Here is a 21,091-nt window from a genome sequence, read left to right as displayed (position 1 = left end):
TAATAAAATTGTAATATACCTTAAAATTAATCTATATCATATGAAAAAACGTGAAACATGCGCTGATTTTATTACAAACAAAAATTAAAATTAGTTAATTATGTTTTAAAATAAAAAATATGACAACACGACATATATTTTTCTAACATACGTGAAAAAGTATATCCGCGTACATTTTTTCCATTAACTGAAAAGTTACGTAAATATTTCTCTCTATATTATTTAATATTTTTTTTAAAATTAAATATATTTAGAACGCGTAGCGCGGACAAAAATCCCTAATTAATCTTAACGACCTACCCATCTAACCGTATTATAGGATATAATTACAATTTACAAGGCTCAAACACACGGATGTTAGAAAACCGGGCCAACTAACAAGAAAACCAGGCCTTCCAAGTCAGTTAACTTTTCCCAATTAGGCCACAAATAACAAAGCCCACTCTTCTCTCCCGCTCGCCCCCTATATACACATACAGTATATACATATGTGTCTACATATTATTCAGCTCCAATTCATATATATTTTCTCAATTGAGATAAATTTTATTCTATTTGTTATTCTCAAAGCTTCTCTCAGCTTTCTAGGGTTTCGGAGAATTCCAATTTCTAGGGTTTCAATTTATTCTCGCGAGAAATGGCTGTAGTTTCAGACGACGAAGGTGCCAATTCATCTCTCTCTCTCTCTCTCTTATATGTAATTGTTGTTATAACGATTGTGAATTTTGTAAACAGAGGAGGTGGGATTGGAAGAAGAAGAGGAGAGAGAAGATGAAGTTGATCAGAGAGAAGATCGCGACGATGAAGATGAGGATGAGGAAGACGGTACTATTAGATAGATTCGCTTTTCTTTTTTTCCTTTTTTATTATTATAATCGCCTTTGTTTTTTACTGTATAAATGATGTTTTTATGGTTGGAGGTTATTTCTAGATTTTCGATTGAATATTTTATCTTCACTGCATATATCTTTAGTTGTATATAGGTGTATGTATGCTGCGATTACTGATTTTCTGTTAAAGGGACTTTCGTATGTTATATAAATTCGAGGATTTACTTAATTTAATGATGATTACACTGTTGGTGTAGGAGATTACCACCATTAGCTAAAATTGCAGAAAATATTTGAAATTTAGTCTTGCCTTGTTCTTTGTGTTTTGAGTTGTTACGTGGCTTTAGTTCTCGGACGGACTCCCTATATTCCTTTTTGTTTTGATTTGTTATGTGGGTTTAGTTTAGTTTTCGGACGGGCTCCTTTTATTACAGATACTGTAAGTATTATTTGAAACACTTTCCTGATTTATGATAGGTATGTCTGTGATGTCAATCTTTAATTTCTAATATGTTTCATGTCGGTTAATTATTGGTGTTGTCGAGCTAAACTAGAACATAACTACTTATGTGTACTGTTGTATGGACGGGAAGAATATTTATAGAGTTATTTGAATTTTTGTTTGGTGTTGAGAAATATTTTACTTATGGTTTATGCCTAATGAATGATCTTGAGCAGAAGAAGGAGAAGACGAGTACGAAAAAGATGGGTTTATTGTAGACGACGTTGATGAAGAAGAACAACAAGATGGCGAGGACGATGGAGCGGTGGACAGCGACGAAGATAGGCAGAAGAAGAAGAAAAGGAAGAAAAGGTGAGTGTTCCTTTTTACGCTTTCAACATGCTCCATATGGTACCAATTAATTTTATTAACTTTTTCTTTCTTCGACCTAATAAGGGAATCTGAGAAAAATTACGAACTTGATGAAGATGACTATGAGCTTTTACAGGATAACAACATCACGGTTCATCGCCCAACGGTAAGTTCATGGGTGGTGTTGTGTTACATTTTTCAGGTTGCACTAGAGTTCTTGCTGTGTCACACCAGATATAAATTACTCATATGTCAAGGTTTTATTTCAGGAAAGCAAAAAATTTAAACGTCTGAAAAAAGCTCGGAAGGATGTGGAGGAGGAGCATTCTGGATTTTCTGATGATGATGATTTTCATAGTAGCGGGAAGACAGGACGGACAGCTGAGGAGAAGCTTAAGCGTACTTTATTCGATGACGGGGAGGGTAAGTAATATTATTTGATATGGAATTTGGTGAAGGTCTATAAGGATTTCACCGCTAAATATATCAACCATCTTGTAGGACCACAACTTGAAGACATCCCAGAAGAGGAGCAACCAGATGATGAAGAAGATATTGAACATGATGAGGATGAGATGGCTGACTTCATAGTTGATGAAGAGGAAGTTGATGAAGATGGAATTCCTATCAAGTACGTCACATTGTTCACTTGACATCGTTTTGTTTTAGATCATTTTTTGACTTGTATACTGATCCATTATCATGCAGGAGGAAGAAGGTTAGACAAAAAAAATCTAGACAGGCACCAGGAGTGTCGTCATCTGCCCTACAGGAAGCTCATGACATCTTTGGCGATGTTGAAGAGCTTATAAAGCTCCGGAAGTTGAATGTTTCAAAGATGGGTAGCAGACCGGATGTTGACCCTGGTGATTGGAAGCAATCGTATGAACTGAGTGTTCTTTCGGAAAAGTACATGACGGTGCAGGATGATGAAATTCGGGAAGCAGATATCCCAGAAAGATTGCAGGTAATATCTAATGCAGGACGGCAATAATAACAAGCACAGAGATTACACAATATTCAAGAATAATCAATCAATATTATTCCCAAATAAAAATTATATTATTAAAGCGGGATTAATACGGCGGGGATTACGTGACATATTTAGAAGTAAAAAACCCTAATAAATATACCTAATGGACTTTGGCCGTTAACACTTACGCTTACTTAAAATAAGATACAAAATTAATGCACTACTAGCCCTACATATAGAACATATAAAGAAATAATTCGTTTCCACTTCCGTTCCTTATCAATATTTGTCATAATATTTTATTCAACTCTGACCTTTAATTAAATTTTTTATATGTTTGCCAATTTATTTGATTACATTATTTTTTGTTCTCTGACTTGTAGTTATCTGAAAAAAGCACCGGACCTCCACCTATAGACGAATCAAGCATAGATGATGAAAGTTTATGGATTTGTCATCAGCTTGCCACAAACATGATTTATTTATTCGGGAATAATATCTGGACTACTGAAGAAGGTGGTCATGAACTTTCAGTAATTAAAGAAGACATAATGAGATTTTTGGAATACATGCATGTGCAGAAATTTGATGTAAGTAATGCTTATTGGGGATTGTGCATATTAATTACCAGATAACGTTTTTTTTTATATTTCACATTTGTTGGGGACAGGTTCCTTATATTGCCATGTACCGGAAAGAAGAGTGTCTCTCTCTATTTAAGGACTCCGAGCATCATGACGCTGACAAAACTGTGAACAAGTCTGGCCAGAAGCCAGTTATAAGGTGGCACAAGGTACATATATTGATCAGAGATTCATTGCAGTTGCTCTTTAGTAGCAAATTATTATATTCATGTTGGCTTTCCTGCAGTTACTTTGGGCTATAGTAGACTTAGACAGGAAGTGGTTACTTCTTCAAAAGAGAAAGAATGCTCTACAGTTATACTATAACAAGAGATATGAAGAGGAGTCCCGGAGTATATATGATGAAACTAGGCTAACTTTGAACCGACAGCTGTTTGAATCGATTAGCAGATCACTGAAGGCAGCCGAGTCAGATCGGGAGGTTGACGATGTTGACTCGAAATTCAACCTGAACTTTCCTCCAGGAGATGCTGGAATAGATGAAGGGAAATATAAAAGGCCAAAACGAAAATCACTTTATACTAGTTGCAGTAAGGCTGGGTTATGGGAAGTTGCTAGCAAGTTTGGCTATAGTTCTGAGCAATTTGGACTGCAGATATCTCTTGAAAAAATGGTAGGTCTGTTCATACACTTTCAGTAGATGAACTTGATAATTAATAACATGTTTTATTTCCAGAGGATGGATGAACTGGAGGATGCTAAGGAAACCCCAGAGGAGATGGCTTCGAATTTTACATGTGCAATGTTCGATACACCACAAAATGTCCTAAAAGGCGCTAGGCACATGGTAAGAATATTATATATATATATGTATGTATGTATATGTGTATATATGTATGCGTAGTAAGAGTCGGCATATTACATTTGCTTTTATTATCATAAATTAAAATAAATCAATTTTACAAACCTTTGTCTGTTCCAGGCGGCAGTTGAGATTAGTTGTGAACCATGTGTTAGAAAACATGTGCGTAGCATCTATATGGATAATGCTAAAGTATCAACTTCCCCTACAGCAGATGGGATTGTGGCTATTGATACTTTTCATCAATATGCTGGCATAAAATGGTTACGTGATAAGCCATTAACGAGCTTTGAGGATGCACAGTGGCTTCTTATTCAGAAAGCAGAGGAGGAGAAACTTATTAAAGTAACAATAAAGTTGCCAGATTTTGTCGAAAATAAATTAATCGGTGATGCTCACGATTACTATCTTAGTGATGGAGTCAGTAAATCTGCTCAGTTATGGAATGAGCAGAGAAAGTTGATACTGCAGGATGCGTTTTCTAATTTACTTTTTCCTTCAATGGAGAAGGAAGCAAGATCTTTGCTGACCAGTAGAGCAAAAAGTTGGTTGCTTCGGGATTACGGAAAACGTTTGTGGGACAAAGTCTCAGTGGCACCGTATCAGCGGAAGGAAAGTGATTCAAGCTCAGAGGAAGAACTGGCGCCAAGAGTGATGGCGTGTTGTTGGGGCCCTGGAAAACCTGCAACCACTTTTGTGATGTTGGATTCATCTGGAGAAGTCTTGGATGTGTTGCATGCTGGGTCCCTCAGTAACCGTGGCCAAAGTATTGATGAGCAACAACGCAAAAAGACTGATCAGCAAAGGGTTTATAAGTTCATGACAGACCATCAGCCACATGTTGTTGTCCTGGGAGCTGTGAATTTGTCCTGCGCACGGTTGAAGGAAGATATATATGAGGTATAATCTCTCTTCAGATGGTGTTTTGGTCACTTCTGCTTCTCTGTAACCTGTAGATAGAAACAGTTACAAGAGAATGCATGAAGAAATTATTTTATGGTTCAGTTTGATATGAACTTTTTTGTGTTGTCTTGTGGTACACATAAATGAACGTGTTCACACAGATTGACCTTCAAACTGGAAGCTCCCGTCAATTGATTTATATGTGCATATTAAGCAGTTCTCTTTCTTTTGAAATGGAATGTTATACCTGATTCGTAATCCTAGTTGATTGTTTCTTGGTATTATCTCAGATTATTTTTAAGATGGTAGAAGAGTATCCTAGAGATGTTCGTCGTGACATGGATGCTTTAAACATTATCTACGGTGATGAAACCCTTCCACATCTGTATGAAAATTCTCGTATCTCGGAAGACCAACTTCCTTCACAGTCAGGTAAATAGTTTCTTCCTTTGAATGGGTTATATTATAAAAATATATGTTAACCTTTCAAAGCATCAAGTTCTCACACATGTGACCTTTAAGTATGAAAATGTACATCTCTGTTAAATGTTTGTCTTTTGTACCCCCGGCCCTTTCTTTTCTGCTCTTTATATTTTTTAATATGTTTTATTAGAAAAAGATTACCTAATCGTTCATAAAACCTGATATGAGTGATCTTTGTCTGACCTATCTGTTACTTATGTCTTCTTAATCATATAAATTCTGCAAGACTCTCTCTCCGCTTCATAACGTCCTAGAAATTAAGAGCAAAATGTGTTGAATACCCACACTAATTTTCCGATCTCATGCCATTTTTCCCGTGAATGGAATTATTTTTTCATGTGTTTTGGTGACAAAGGGTATTTTGAGAAGAATAATACAAAAAAGGGTCGTTTTAAGGGCGCGTAGATACTCTGAGGGTTTGTGTGTCCTAACTTTGATACCTCTTGGTTCAAGATGTAAGTAATCCTTTACGAATACATGATGAAATTTTGTTTTTGTTTTCTTGTCATTTAGGTATTGTAAAGCGTGCTGTGGCTCTAGGACGTTATCTTCAAAATCCGTTAGCAATGGTCGCTACATTGTGCGGACCAGGGAAAGAAATATTATCTTGGAAGCTTAGTCCTATGGAGAGCTTTCTTACTCCTGATGATAAGTATGAGATGGTTGAACAGGTCATGGTAGATGTGACTAATCAAGTGGGGCTTGACATTAATTTGGCAGCAAGCCACGATTGGTTGTTTTCTTCTTTGCAGTTTGTTTCTGGGCTTGGACCTAGAAAAGCAGCATTTCTGATGAAGTCCTTGGTAAGAGCTGGGTCTATCTTTACAAGGAAAGACTTGTTGACTACATATGGCCTTGGGAAAAAGGTTTTTGTCAATGCAGCTGGTTTCTTACGAGTTAGACGGAGTGGGATGGCTGCTAGCAGCAGTCAGTATATTGATTTGCTGGATGATACACGAATACATCCGGAGTCATATGGTCTTGCACAAGAACTGGCCAAAGATGTATACCTAGAAGATGTTCAAGATCCAGACGATATTAATGATGATGAAGATGTACTAGAGATGGCAATAGAGCATGTAAGAGAGAAACCACACCTGTTAAAGTCACTTGAGGTGCATGAGTACGCTAAAACTAAGCAGTATGAGAACAAATTAGAAACCCTCAACAATATAAGGTTGGAGTTGATTCAAGGTTTCCAGGATTGGCGAAAGCAATATGCAGAGCCAACTCAAGACGAGGAGTTTTACATGATATCTGGGGAGACTGAAGACACCATAGCAGAAGGAAGAATTGTGCAGGCAACAGTTCGCAGGGTGCAGCCCCAGAGGGCAGTTTGTGTTCTGGACTCTGGATTAACTGGTATTCTTAGTAAGGAAGACTTCACAGACAATTGGAGGGATGTAACTGATTTAAGTGAGAAGCTGAATGAAGGTGAAATTTTAAGTTGCAGAATCAGGTCAATTCTTAAAAATCGATACCAGGTTTTTCTAAGTTGTAGAGAGAGTGAGATGAGGAGTGATAGATATCAGAATCATCGAAAATTGGATCCATACTATCATGAGGATCGGAGCCAGTTAGCGGTTAGTCAAGATAATATTGTTAGGAAGCAGAAGGAGCTTGCCAAAAAGCATTTTAAGCCACGGATGATTGTTCATCCCCGCTTTCAGAATATTACAGCTGACGAAGCAGTGGAGGTAATCTTTTTGCTAATAATATTTTTTCTTGCTTTTTTGACATGTGTCTATACAGTGATGGGTAGTTAGTCACATTTTTAGTTGACCTTTATCTCGTAACAACATAAATTGGGCATGATATTATTAAGATCCATATGTATCTATCCTTATGTTTTGAAGTCTTTTTATTTCTAATAAATACGTATTCTATACGAAGGCATACACTTCCCTATAAGCAAACATCATACTTTATGCAGCTAATTACTATAATTTATGCTATATTTAATCAATATTTTTTCTCTGATTCATAGTTGCTATCGGACAAGGATCCCGGGGAAAGTATTGTCCGTCCTAGTTCTCGCAGTCATTCATATTTGACTTTGACGATCAAAATCTATGACGGGGTTTATGCTCACAAGGACATCGTCGAAGGGGGAAAGGAGAACAAGGACATAACTAGCATGCTTCGTATTGGCAAAACTTTGAAAATTGGAGAAGACACATTTGAAGATTTAGATGAGGTCGGTATTTACCTTTTCCGAGCATCTGATTTCGAAGTTCCTTTGCTTTGTTGTTGAGTTGTTTTAAGATTTTTTTCCTGTTATCCTCGATTGGAAGATGAACTGTTATTTTTATATATCATATATATACTCATATTCACTTTATGTTAGCTGCTGATGTAGTACAATAACACACTTAACAATTTTATTATGTATGTGTTACCTGTCACCCCCATTGCTCCTCCCTCCTTCCTGTCTAACAGAAAAAATAAATACTAGACAATCGTATCCTGGTACATTCCCTATCAATTAGGATTATGTGCTTCTGAGTTCTAATTATTGTTATTTAATTGTATTGCCTTGATGGAGATGTACATTATTATTATTATTATTATTTGTTTTTTTTACTAAATAGGAGATGTACATTATACATGTAACTTTGTTACCTGTCTACCTCATGTTTATAGTTAAGTTGATGTATGTAGTCCTTGTGGTTAATATGCATTTGCAAAAAGAGAGGATTCGGACTCCAATGTGGAGCACTTTCCTTGCAGGTTGTTGGTTTGCTTTTGTTGTAGGCGTCTTTAAATATGTGAATTCAAGAATTAGAGTTCTGCTGTATTATGTGTGACTTTATTTATTGCAGGTGATGGATCGGTATGTTGATCCATTAATAGCTCATTTAAAAACTATGCTAAGCTACCGCAAGTTCAGGAAAGGCAGTAAAGCAGAGATCGATGAGTTTTTGAGGTCCGAGAAAGCTGATTATCCAGCAAGAATAGTCTATTGTTTCGGCATATCCCATGAACATCCAGGAACCTTTATATTGACATATATAAGGAGTACAAATCCACATCACGAGTATATTGGCATGTACCCCAAGGGATTTAAGTTCCGTAAAAGGATGTTTGAGGACATTGATCGCCTTGTCGCATACTTCCAGAGACATATTGATGATCCACATGACCTGGCTCCATCCATCCGGTCGGTTGCGGCAATGGTTCCAATGCAAAATGCTACACCTGGGGGCTCTTCCGGGGGTTGGAGTGGTTCCAACAGCAATGATGGTGGCTGGAGAGGCCAGTCCATGGACCGAGATAGAACTTCTAGTATGGGTGCTAGAACAGGTAACTGCTTCATTTCTTTCATTGCTTAACTCTAATAAAACATAAATGTTCACTAATAGGAGTATTATGAACACTGACAAGATTTCCAACTCTGTTTTGTCAGTGATATTGATTAGCATTTTACCTGAGTGTTATAGACCAAAGTTCCGTCTTTCAACTTTGCAAGAGTGTAAAGTCTCGTAGCTTTTGACTTTAAAAGCCACAATATTGTGTATTAGTTGACAATGCAGAACCTAATGCTGTAACGTATTATAATTAAATTCCCAGGTAATAAATAAGAGCATATAATTAAAAAAGTGAAACTGAGGCTATCTGCGGTGGTCCTTTATGCTTCTAATTTTGATATCGATTTTACAATAACAATAAAGATATATGCAAAGGGACTTTACAGTTGGCTGATAGTAATTATGTAATTGACTTTTGGTTAACCTTGTCTAAGGTATATGTTTTGTTTACATTTTTGGATAAGTGGACTGATCTTTAGTTATTTTTTATAGTCTCTTTTGTGAACACTATTTATGCATTGTTAGAGTTAGGTGTATGGTACTCGACTTCAGTACTAGGTATTTTAAATTTAATTAAGCCTGGTTTATGTAGGGAGAGGAGATTACACACACAGCGGTCGTCAGGATAGACATCCCAGTGGGTTACCAAGGCCATATGGTGATCGAGGTCGTGTTCAAGGCCGGGGCACACACAACAGTAACAGTAGAAGAGGTAGTTCCAGCAATGAAAGGCAGGATGCAGATTTTGAAAAACGAACTGATGATGGATTGGACAGTTTTCCCGGTGCCAGAGTTCAGAATTCACCTGGAAAGGAGGCTTTTCCTGGTGGTTGGGGTAAGCCATGGTAATGGTTAGGTTGTAAGGTAAGAATGAACTGAATGGTTGCTGCCGGGTTAGCACTGGTGGTTAATGTAGGATTGGTGACATGTCACAACAATTTGGTTCGTTCTGTAACATCAATAACAATTGTAACTTGATGGATACTTGAGACTAAACTCTTTTTATGAAGTTTGTAATCCTTTGGTTGTCATTTCTATGTAATGTGCATGCTGTTTTAAATTATAAATAAACCCATCAGTTTCGTTTCTGCTATCTTGTGCATAATGGTGGTTACAGGGTGGAAGGTGGAATCATATCCAGGGTTCCACCTTTCATTTTTCTAGGGGAAGGGGACGGAAAGTTGTATTTTTGCATTTTAATGGGGTTTTTTCATAAATGCTCAAGTTTTACAAACTTTTTGCAAAAATACTATCTGCAACATTGGAACCATTTTTGCAATCATGTTTGCAACTTGAACATCTTTGAAAGAGCAATAATCATGTTTGCTTGAATGGGTTGGGACTCTTTGGTTATTGAAGCTTAATTTGGGGAGAATAAATTGCTTTCGATAGTATTAACTTTAGAAGTAGCTTTTTAACATGCTGATGCACGGATGTGCTCAGACACGACACGATACATGAATAAGTTTTACGATAGTTTGATGTTGATAGAACTACGGATGTGTCTGGCTCAGACACGACACTATACATGAATAAGTTTTACGATAGTTCGATGTTGATAGAACTGGTGATTTTGTAGGTTAGTGATTTCGTTAATTTTGTTTTATTATACACATGAACATAATTATTTCGTACAGGAACATATCCAGTAAGATTCATTTGTAAAAACTTTTTTTTTTTTGAAATAAACGTACTTGCTTGCATTAAATTGAATCGATAATCAATACATCGGAAATAAAATCCGGAGCGGTATCAACCCACTCATGGATGCCTGACATAGAATGAATAGCCCTAGCCAATTTATTAGCTACTTCATTCGCAGACCTATTGACAAACTCCACTAGCACTTCATCATAGTGCTTAAAAAGATCAATACAACATGAGACAATAGAATGAAAGTAAGCTCGACCCTGAATTTTCTTGCATGCTTCCGCAAGCATCTTAGCATCTATTTCAAAAACACATTTTTTATACCCAAAGCTTTTAACCCATGACAGGGCTTCTTTCAGTCCTAAAGCTTCTGCTTCTCGAGGTTGGTACACTGCTTCAATTCTCTGATTTCTTGCTCTGACAAAATCTCCATGCTCATTCCGTATAACACATCCTATGCCCGTGTAGCCAGCTTCCTCAAACACAGCCGCATCAGTATTTACTTTTACCCATCCTTGTTGTGGTCGACACCATGTACGTGCACTAACAGTTCTCACCGCTTGACCACACTGACTCTGTAGACAACTCTGCTTCCATTCATGCAGCATATTCATTGCCATTGACTGCACTCCAAACTCGGATATACTGACTCCATCCCAAACCCATCTGTTCCGACGGTTCCAAAGATTTCAGCATATTATACCAATCATTGCTAATTTTTCTCTTGGACAATCATTAACCAATTGCTTAAAAATATCAACAATATTTTCTGTGTATCCATCAAAATGCACTTCAGGTATCCCAACATTTCTCCATACCTCTCTAGCAAACGAGCAATCGAATAAGACATGAGTGGCATCCTCATTTCGCATTAAGCACCACGTACATTTTTGATCTATCTGAACTCTTTTAGCTGCAAGAGCTACTGCTGTTGACAAACAAGATTTACATACTCGCCACATAAAGTTTATTATTTTGCCTGGCAGTTCGAGAGACCAAATTTTTCTCCAAAACAATGCATGAGGCCAGACCTGTTCTCCATGAATTCTCCTGTAACATCTTTTCACAGAGAAGCTGCCCGACTCCTCCAAAATCCAGAACCATGAGTCTTCCGTCTGCTGCAATGGAGTTGGTATATGCTTGATCAACTGCACATCTCTATCAGTACATATATCATGCAAAACCGCATCGTCCCAATTAGGAGAATCTGTCTCCATCAAATTTACAACTTTTATGTGCTCCAACTCTTGAGGCATATCTGTCGTTAAGTATACATTTTCCTTGCTTGGCAACCACGGTACTTTCCAAACTCTCGTGGATTCACCATTCCCAATACGTCTTCGACTTCCTTGGCTGACCATTTCTTGCGCTGCAATGATACTTCTCCACATATAGCTAGGATTCACACCCAACTGAGCTTGTAAAAAATCCCCTTCCGGATAGTATCTCGCTTTCATAATGCTTGTAACAAGAGGATTTTCATTATTTAAAAGTCTCCAGCCTTGTTTGGCTAACATGGCGAGGCTGACTTTACTTAACTCCCTGAATCCTAAACCTCCCCCTGCTTTATCAACGCAACGTTTGTCCCAGGCTAACCATTTGATCCCTCTGTTTGACCCTCCAGAACCCCACCAAAATGAATTCATTTGTCTTTGAATTCCGTTACATACTTCAGCTGGTATTAAGAACAACTGCATCCAGAAATTCGGGATTGTTTGAGCTGCCGTTTTTAAAAGGATCAATTTCCCCCCCTTCGATATTGGCTTGTTTTTCCAACCTTGCAGTTTCTGAGTTACACGCTCACTTAAAAACTTGAACGCATTATTCTTTCTTCTTCCTATATGCATTGGTAAGCCCAAGTAATTCCCCGGAATTGCTATCTCTCGAACTCTTAAAACATTACATACATGCGTTCTTTGATCAGTCTTAGTATTTGGACTGAAGACTATGTTGGACTTGCTAAAATTTATTGCTTGCCCTGACATTTTTTCGTACTTAGTTAGCAAATTCTTCATAACCGTTGCTTCAACGACTGTAGCTTTAAAGAAGAGATAACAGTCGTCTGCAAAAAACAAATGTGAAACAGCTGGTGCGCCACGAGCTATTTTACATCCATGTATCAGTCCCATTTCCTCATTTCTCCTAATCATGGAGCTCAAACCCTCTGCACATAGTAGGTATAGATAAGGGGAATTGGGATCCCCTTGTCTAACTCCTCGACTTGGTCGAACATTGCCAAAGACCTCACCATCTTGAATAAAACTGTACGATACTGAATTAACACAGCTCATAATTCGATTCCTCCATACACTATTAAAGCCAAATCTCTCCATCATTGTATCCAGAAAATGCCATTCTAGCCTATTGTAGGCCTTAGAGATGTCAAGTTTTAATCCCAGCACACCATTAACCCCTTGCGTACGCCTCCGAATGTAATGGTTAACCTCAAAAGCTATAAGCGCATTGTCTGTAAGCTGTCTCCCCTCCACAAAAGCACTTTGTTGTTCTGAAATTAATGATGCCAAACATTGCTTTAACCGATTTGACAGAACCTTAGATAAGATTCGGAACAGCACGTTGCATAGTGATATTGGTCTCAACTCAGTCATTTGTTGAGGCTGTTTAGTTTTTGGGATAAGGCACACCACTGTTCGATTTACTCCACATGGTAGTTCACCTGTACTAACAAACTGTTGACAGAATTTAACCACGTCTTCTTCTATAATTCCCCAATAAGCTTGGAAAAAACCAGGATTTAATCCATCGGGCCCGGGAGATTTATCCGGGTGCATTGTGAAAGCAGCGTTTTTAACTTCTTCCCTCGTAACAGGTTTTATGAGATCATTATTCTGCTCTTCTGTGATTCATTTTACTGTATCTCTTTCCGACAGTTCTGCATTCACACCTGAACTTTGAAACAACTCAGAAAAATAGTCAATAATCACCTTCCTGACTCCATCTTTATCTTCTTTCCACTCTCCATTCGAGTCTTTTAACTTTGTCACCTGATTCTGTTTTCTTCTTCCTGACGCAAATTTATGGAAAAACTTAGTATTGTGGTCACCTTCTCTGAGCCAGAATTGTTTGGACCTTTGTTTCCAATACACTTCTTGCTTCTCCAAAAGCTTCAAGAACTCTTCTCTCGCCTCATTATATTTAGTCACTCCATACCCATCCCGTCTTGACCGAAACTTTTTCATGTTATTTCTGCATTCCTGAATTTGCAAACGCATCTCCTTCACTTTTCCTCCCCCCCATTCTTCTAACTTTAAGCAACAGTACTCCATTTTTTCCATGATACTCCTGCCTTCAACATATCCCCAACTTTCTTGAATAACTTTCTTACATTCGTCTTCCCTTATCCACACATTCTCAAACTTAAAGTGCCTCACCTTTGGTGTATACATCGTTCTATTTAACTCAAGATATAAAGGTAAATGATCTGACGTGGAAACTTCTAAAACTCTTACCTCAGCTGTCGAAAACATGTTTCTCCACTCGTGGTTCGCTAGTCCCATGTCAAGCTTTTCTTGGATCCACCTTACTGGACCCCTCGATCGTTCCCATGTGTATGCACTCCCACTAGAACTTATTTCAATCAAACCACATTCACTAACCGTATTACTAAACCCTTCCAACAGAGCACTTGGATGCGGTCTTCCTCCGTTCTTTTCGTGAGCAAACATAATGTCATTAAAGTCCCCTAGTATGCACCACGGTAATTGAGACTGGCTAGCTAAATGCTTTAGAATACTCCATGATTCTCGACGCCTGTAACGTTCAGGACAGCCGTAGAAACCCGTGTACCTCCACCTTCCGATCTGATCACACTTTACTTCACAATCTATGTAATGGTTACAACTTCCTTTTATTTCGACCCCTCCTTCATTTTTCCAAATCAACGCCAATCCTCCTCCATGCCCTTGAGCATCTACAGTAAAACATCCACTATAATGGATCCCCTTACAAATCTCTTCAATCTTATTTTTACCTACTAAAGTTTCTGACAAAAAAATCAAACATGGCCGTAACTGAGTAGTGATTTCTTTTAGAAATCAAACTGCTCGTGGATTGGCCATTCCACGACAGTTCCAAGCAAAGAAACTCATAATACTCGGCGGGCCTGGAGTCCAGGTCCCGCCCCTTGCAAGTTTTTTGATTCATTCGATTCATTCAAAGCCAGCTCCGTATTATTTTTTGGCCCATCTGTTTGCATCAACTCAGGCCCATACTCCTCCTCATTTTGACTTATCGATACCCGTTTTCTCTTTGCCTCCAAAATAACATCTAAATTCTCCTGATTTTTCTCCATATTTAAATTAATATTATTCCCTTCCTTTTCTCTATCCCCCTGATTACGTGCTGCAACAATAACTGCATACTTATCGCCCACATTTTCGCGCATCACACCTGCCATTTCCGTAAAACTCGCCATTTGATTTGCACTGTCATCTTCTCCCATCTGTTGCTTCGATCGTCCGCCATGTTCCGTCCAACTATCACCAGATCCTGGTATTCTCAACCACCGTGCACCAGCATTTTGTTTCCCCCCACGCCCTGATGTTCGAAGCCAAGTCCCATACGCTCGTTCAATCTCCTTCTCCGGATTGGCATACACAATGTTACATTCTCTTTCAGTATGTCCTATAATTCCACATACAAAACAAAAACTCCCAAGTCTTTCATACTTAAAGTTCACCCATCCCCAATTGTCACCTTCCCGCTTGATTTTCATTCGTCTCTTCAATGGTTTTTGGATATTTAGGTTAACTCTTATCCTTACGAACGCCTTCCATGCACCATCAAAGCTTCCAGGGTCTGATTTGACATACGTACCTATGAATTTTCCAATACTCTTTAGAATAGTTTCAGAAATGAAACCTTTGGGTATATCGTGTACCTGCACCCAGATCTCCACTTCATTCAACGACACTTGATGTTCATCCTCCGTTTCTTGCATTTTATGATACACAAGCATGTTTTGTTCATATGATCATGGCCCCCCTTCTAGAACTTTACGGAGATCCATGATGTGATAAAATACAAAGGAGTACCTGTATCCACCAATATCATGTACTTCCATACCTTCTTTTGGCCCTTACACCGATGCTAATACATTCTGCATTGCCTGAAAATTTACGTGTTTTTCCGTCAGAAATCTTCCCACCAGTACAAAGCTTTCTTTTGTTTCCTGTCCTTCTTCAGCCCCAACTATAATACCTTCAGCCTCCTCTTCCTGCATCGTTAGTCTCTCATACAATTTCTCTATATTTTCTTTATCGTAATTCATAGTGATAATCTTTTAACGTGAGCGAAGTAGATTAATAGATCTGAAAGACAGAAAGAAAACAAACTTGTCACATAGACAAGAGAGAAAAAAAAAACTCTGGACTTCCAGAGAAAAAATCAACACCGACTTATACCTCCTGTTTGGCAAATTTTATTTGTAAAAACTTAAAAAACTAAAGTTGTGCAGTAGATTTCATGAATTTGTTTATATGAGATTCTCAAATTTGACTCGTCAATTTTACAAGTTTCACGTATACAATCTTTCACAAAATTATTTTTTTGTTATATCATTTGGGAAATATTTTTTTGAGTTTCATATGAAAATGACCTCGCACTCGTGTAATAATAATGAATCATCATTTGTAGAGACTCGTATTTCTTAATCATTGTCACACACATATATATATTTTATCACATGTAATAATCAGTTTTTCATATTTATCCAAAATGAAAAATGAATTCGGTAAAACTTAACCTCACATCCATCATCACATAAAATAAAAGTGTATTTTACTCCGGTAATTATTATACATCACATATTTTAAAACACACATATTTAATGTCACTCATGTCAAAAAAATCAACTTTGCTACTACTTAAAAAGTTAATACGGACAAATAATCTTTCTAATATTGTTCAGTAAATATTTATAGGAGGTCATATGTCATAAGTAACCACTATTAAAATAATACTTTTTCTTAGCATCAATGTACAACTACATATTTTAATGAAACTATTAAAATAATACTATTACTTTGAAAGTCCAAGTGTTAGCACAACATAACATAAAATACTAATTTGCTTAAATAAATCTAGCAATGAAAAATTTATTTTTAACCTCAAAATTTTTTAGATACCTAATTCCTATGAGAAAGATGATTGGGATTTATAAAAGGATTATGTTATATATTTCTACGATAAGCATGATAATTATCAATGTTAGATAAATATTTTAATTTGAACTTTTATTACTTGAGTTAATTTTGATAATTCGAATTAAAATAATTAACATGACCATTAACATATTAAGCGTAATCATTATGACTCGTCTAACATTGAAGTGACTCGTAATCTCCGGGGCATAAAAGAAAATTTTGAAATATGATTATAATCATAGCCATTTGAATTTCTAGCACTACGGTTAGCACCGTTCGTGGATGTAGTATTGTTAGAATTAGTCTTCATTTGATTTTTCAATTTCATAATTTTTTTGTTAAAAATCGGTCAGTATTTGATGATGATGAAACTTCGGATGTTTTGTATAAATTTTAACTTTATTATCTTTCATCTTAACAGGGATAAAAAAAAATTCTTTCATCTTAATAACTTTCATTTCATTACCTTTATTTAAATTTTCAAAAATTCATATATACTTCCTCTACTTTCATCTTCTTTAGTTTTACGATTAAGATTTATGTCCATAAACATAGTAATATCAAATATGAACATATTTTCTCCTTCCCAAAATAAAAATCTTTTTCACTATTTACGTGTACTTTAATATGTATAAAAGTCATAACTCTGCATATTTTTTCAATTTTTTTATAATATTTATACTTTTACTCATAAAAAAGAAAATTTGAAAAATAATTTATAAAATTATCTTTTTTGTTTATCTTAAAATACGTAAAATATTAAATTTGTATTTGGGGTCGGAGGAATTATTATTGAAGATGATTACAGAGATGCATTTATCGAGGTTATAGCAGTTTGAACTTCTCATTATGGATGAGAATTTGCAATATATTCTTGATATGCCTTTAATATTATTAGTATTAAGACTATTATTAAGAACGTGATTTCTTTACTCAATTTGCCAACATTTTCAAATGAGGTTGTTATCTTATATTTATACCAAGTCCCAAATGAGTTTTATTTTACAAAATGGGCCTTCTGGGGCTTTACATTATGTTCCACAATTATCCTAATTATAACTCCTTTGGGTCGTATTGTCTTGGTCCAACATTTGTCCCCCTCCTAGTGAGAACAACATCTTTAGATTTGTGTGTTAGTCTCTTTAATCCCTGAAATTGAAATATTAAACGTTGTGCCAAAGCAAAATAAAAAGATTAAAACCGGGGAAATAATAAATTATACAAAAATGAAGTAAAATAAAAAATAGGAAAATAAAAAATGAAGATGAAGATGATGATTATTCACTTATATATATATATATTATATATATATACATATATTTGTGCAAACGTATAAATATCGCTTTCTTTCTCTCTCTCTTTTTTTTTGTTTCTTGGGAGGCATTGATTGGATTGGACTGTGGTTGTTCAGCTTACTCTCTCTCTCTCTATCTAAATCGTTGAGGCTTCTGGAGGGGTATTATTCCACCTTCACATTGATAAACCTGTAAGTCTTCGTTAATTCCTCTCCTCTTCTACATCTTACTTGGTTGTTGTGCTTTTTGTGTTTTTCTTTATCCTATTTTCTTGTAATCTCGACTGTTTCGTTATTTCCTTATGGATGAATCTAGTTCTTCTTCGATTCGAACTGTCTTTGATCGCGATCCCGGTAAAAGGCCTCTTGAGGAGGGCGACCAAGAATCTTTTTTAAATCTGAATCATTTGGAGATCCCTGATTTGGCCCAGTGCGGGTCTTTTGACTTTCTAAACGACGACGATTTCTTGAAGGGCGTTCCTATGGGACCACTTCCTTCACCGCCTTTGAGTCCTCAGACGATAGAGACTAGGAATCGTATAGTAGAAGAGAGTTTACGTTTAGGGATGTAGGAGTTCGGGGATAAATCAAATTTAAATTATTTAAGTCATTACATTACTAAGGATCCGCCGTTGAGTAACTTGAAGGAGTGTGTTGATTTGGCTAATGGGTATCGTTATCGGGTCCCGACGGCCGATGAGCGAGTCTGGATGATGCCGGAGTTTAGTATGCATGGGATACCGTTGATTCTGTTCCATTTCGGGTTTCGGTTGCCCATGCATCTCTTTTTCCTGGCTATTTTTAGGCTATTGGGTGTGGTGTCAGCCTGTTGACGCCCAATTCTATGGCTCAACTTAGTGGGTTTGTTGCTCTCTGTTGTGACAAGGGTTTGGTTCCCTCTTTTAAGTTATTTTTTTGATATACGCGGTCCGGTACCACGGTGGATAGGTTTATTTTTATTGTCCTTATAACAGAGTTAAGATTGTGAGTGTTCGGTCCTCGAACTCCGGGTACCATTCCAAGTGGTTATACATCGGGGGCCCAGATTTAGAGTTTGTGAAGCCGTGTGGGATAGTCAGCTAACTTACCCTCGACTACCTGAATAATATTGAGAAATGTGACACGAGTGACTTGAATGGGTTCCATGGGTTGACGTCGGTGTATACCCATCTTCTATTAAAAGAGCTTAGTTTTTTGGAAATGCATGACTGTAATGGGGAGTCTTTGACAATTAAACTTTTCTTTGATTTTTATTTTTCTTTGCTTTACCTATCTTTTGATTATTATTTTTATTTCGATTGTTTGTTTGCCTTAAATGCTTTTGTGTTCTGAACTGACCCTCTTTTTTTATTTTGTTTCAGTGGCCGAGGCCTCTTTAGAGAAAATCTTGAACATTGGGTTTAAGAAAGAGATGGATAAGGCAATGTTGATGCTTGTGCAGCGTGCTTCCAGGAAAAGTAGGGATGCCTCGCATACCGGTCCCTCGAGGGTGGGAGCATCAGGTGTTGGGCACTCTGTGTCTATTGAGTTACTAGACGATCAAGGGAATAAGGTGGTTGAAGATTCTGGGAAGGTCGTGCAGGATGTTGGTGTGAATGATTTAAAACCTCGCAAGAGAAGCCATCGGGAGGTTGAGGGAGAAAATGTTGAGGGTGGAGACCTCATGGAGACCGTTGCGACGGGTAGTGGAGTCAACAAGACTATAACCCTGATTGGTAGTCGCGCTTAGATGACCAACACTGTTGATCCTCAGGTGAGGAAGGAGGTTGTTAGGGTTGAAATTCAACTGACGGAGCGCTGGAACGGGGGTTCGACTGTGCCCTTGAGGGCTTTTAAGCTGTTTCATCTCCCTCAGGACTCCGTTGCCTATGAAGGTCGACGCCGCGACGAGCTTGTCGAAAGGTGCAAAAGCAGAGTTGGTCGGGTATGATCTTTATATATAATTCGTGTGAATTTTATTGTGTTTATCTATTCTTGTTTTTAGTTTAATCTATGTACCGTGCTTCTTTTTGCAGTTTTTATCCGATTTTATGCATGTATTGGAAGAGTATAAGGCTGATAATGGAAGTGAAGCCCGAACCCTGTTGGAAGCCGAGGTGTCGGCTCTCAAAACTGATAAAAAGAAGTTAGGTTCGAGTTGTTTGGATTTAGAAAGGAGGGTTAGTGACTTGGTCGGGACTAATTCTGCTTTGTCAAAGCGTGTCGGGGAATTAGATTTGTCCGAGCAGTCAATGAGTGGGAAGATATCGGAGCTCGAGGGAAAGCTTCGCGATATTGAAAAGGAACGTGACAGTTTGAAGGAGAAGTGTGAAGGTTGGGAGCGTCACGTCGATGGTATGAATCAATCATATAAGCTGATTGTTAAGGAAAATAGTTCGCTGAAGGCGGAAGTTCAGAAGGGGGTGGAGGATATCGCAAATGCTCTTGGGGATGGTTATGGGCGTTGTGTTGCTCGGAGGCAGGGTGCAGGATTCGACACCGTGGGGCATACCTTTAAAGATTACATTCAGGACCTCGCGGCTTCACAGCCCGGTGATCCGGCGGAAGGTTCAAGAAGGCGGGGAATGCCCCGTGATTAATGTAATAATTTTAATTTTCTGCTAACGTTCTTCGGACAATGTTGTTTCCTGTTCATCGTACTTTGATTTTTATGTTTTGGTGGATGATATTTATATGTCGTGTTTAAGGCTGCTTTTCGTTCTGAGTCAGTTTGAATGCATGTTTTATTTGTGCGAATTTTAAGTTGACTATGTTATGTTATTATTTTCTTTGCAATCAAGAGGCCTTTTGTTTTTTTGTTGTCTATTTTGACAATGTTATTTCCTGTTTTATGGAGTTATTTTTGTTTTTGTTTTTTTGAAGGCGGGGAATGCCTCGTGAATACTATCATTTGAATTACAATGTCCCTTGATGACCCTTTGTGTTACGCGTTTTTGGAGGTCATTACATCCTCGTTCATTTTTGAGATTGTTTGTGTAGTGCTTAATCGGAATGTACAAGTAATTTATGCATGGAAGTAACATGTGATATCCATAATCTGGATCATTTCTTTGTAATACGTGGAAAAAATGAAGCGTGTTGTTTTGTAAAATAACTTAGAAGTTTTCATTATCATGAATTAAACGTCCCTCGATGGGGATCATAACGACCCTCATTGCATCGAGGGTTGGTTTTGGGTATGGCATCTATAGCCTTAATATTTCCAAACATTACACATAAGAGTTAA

The 21,091-nt window shown here is 37.3% G+C and overlaps 2 protein-coding genes across 2 annotated transcripts; one reads left to right on the top strand and one right to left on the bottom strand.

Moving 5' to 3' along the window:
• The first annotated feature begins 409 nt into the window (after window positions 1-409).
• LOC141689932 (transcription elongation factor SPT6 homolog) lies at window positions 410-9,848 on the top strand. The gene is made up of 17 exons (XM_074494465.1): window positions 410-662; window positions 736-825; window positions 1,509-1,644; window positions 1,729-1,810; window positions 1,914-2,067; window positions 2,146-2,275; window positions 2,353-2,611; window positions 3,001-3,207; window positions 3,288-3,410; window positions 3,488-3,874; window positions 3,938-4,048; window positions 4,184-4,963; window positions 5,257-5,398; window positions 5,963-7,146; window positions 7,437-7,646; window positions 8,272-8,752; window positions 9,350-9,848. Exons 1-17 carry the CDS (start codon window positions 638-640, stop codon window positions 9,604-9,606), a joined length of 4,758 nt encoding a protein of 1,585 aa, XP_074350566.1. The 5' UTR covers window positions 410-637; the 3' UTR covers window positions 9,607-9,848.
• Window positions 9,849-13,271: 3,423 nt separating this feature from the next.
• Window positions 13,272-15,367, bottom strand: LOC141691837 (uncharacterized). Its single transcript, XM_074496589.1, has 2 exons — window positions 14,522-15,367; window positions 13,272-14,438 (listed from the first exon to the last, which is right to left on the bottom strand). Exons 1-2 carry the CDS (start codon window positions 15,365-15,367, stop codon window positions 13,272-13,274), a joined length of 2,013 nt encoding a protein of 670 aa, XP_074352690.1.
• Between the last annotated feature and the right edge of the window lie 5,724 nt (window positions 15,368-21,091).

Source organism: Apium graveolens, chromosome 10 (genome assembly GCF_009905375.1).
Source record: "Apium graveolens cultivar Ventura chromosome 10, ASM990537v1, whole genome shotgun sequence".
In the NCBI taxonomy this organism is placed as follows: domain Eukaryota; kingdom Viridiplantae; phylum Streptophyta; class Magnoliopsida; order Apiales; family Apiaceae; genus Apium; species Apium graveolens.
Note: the sequence above shows the minus strand (reverse complement) of the source record. Positions and strands in the feature narration are given on the sequence as shown.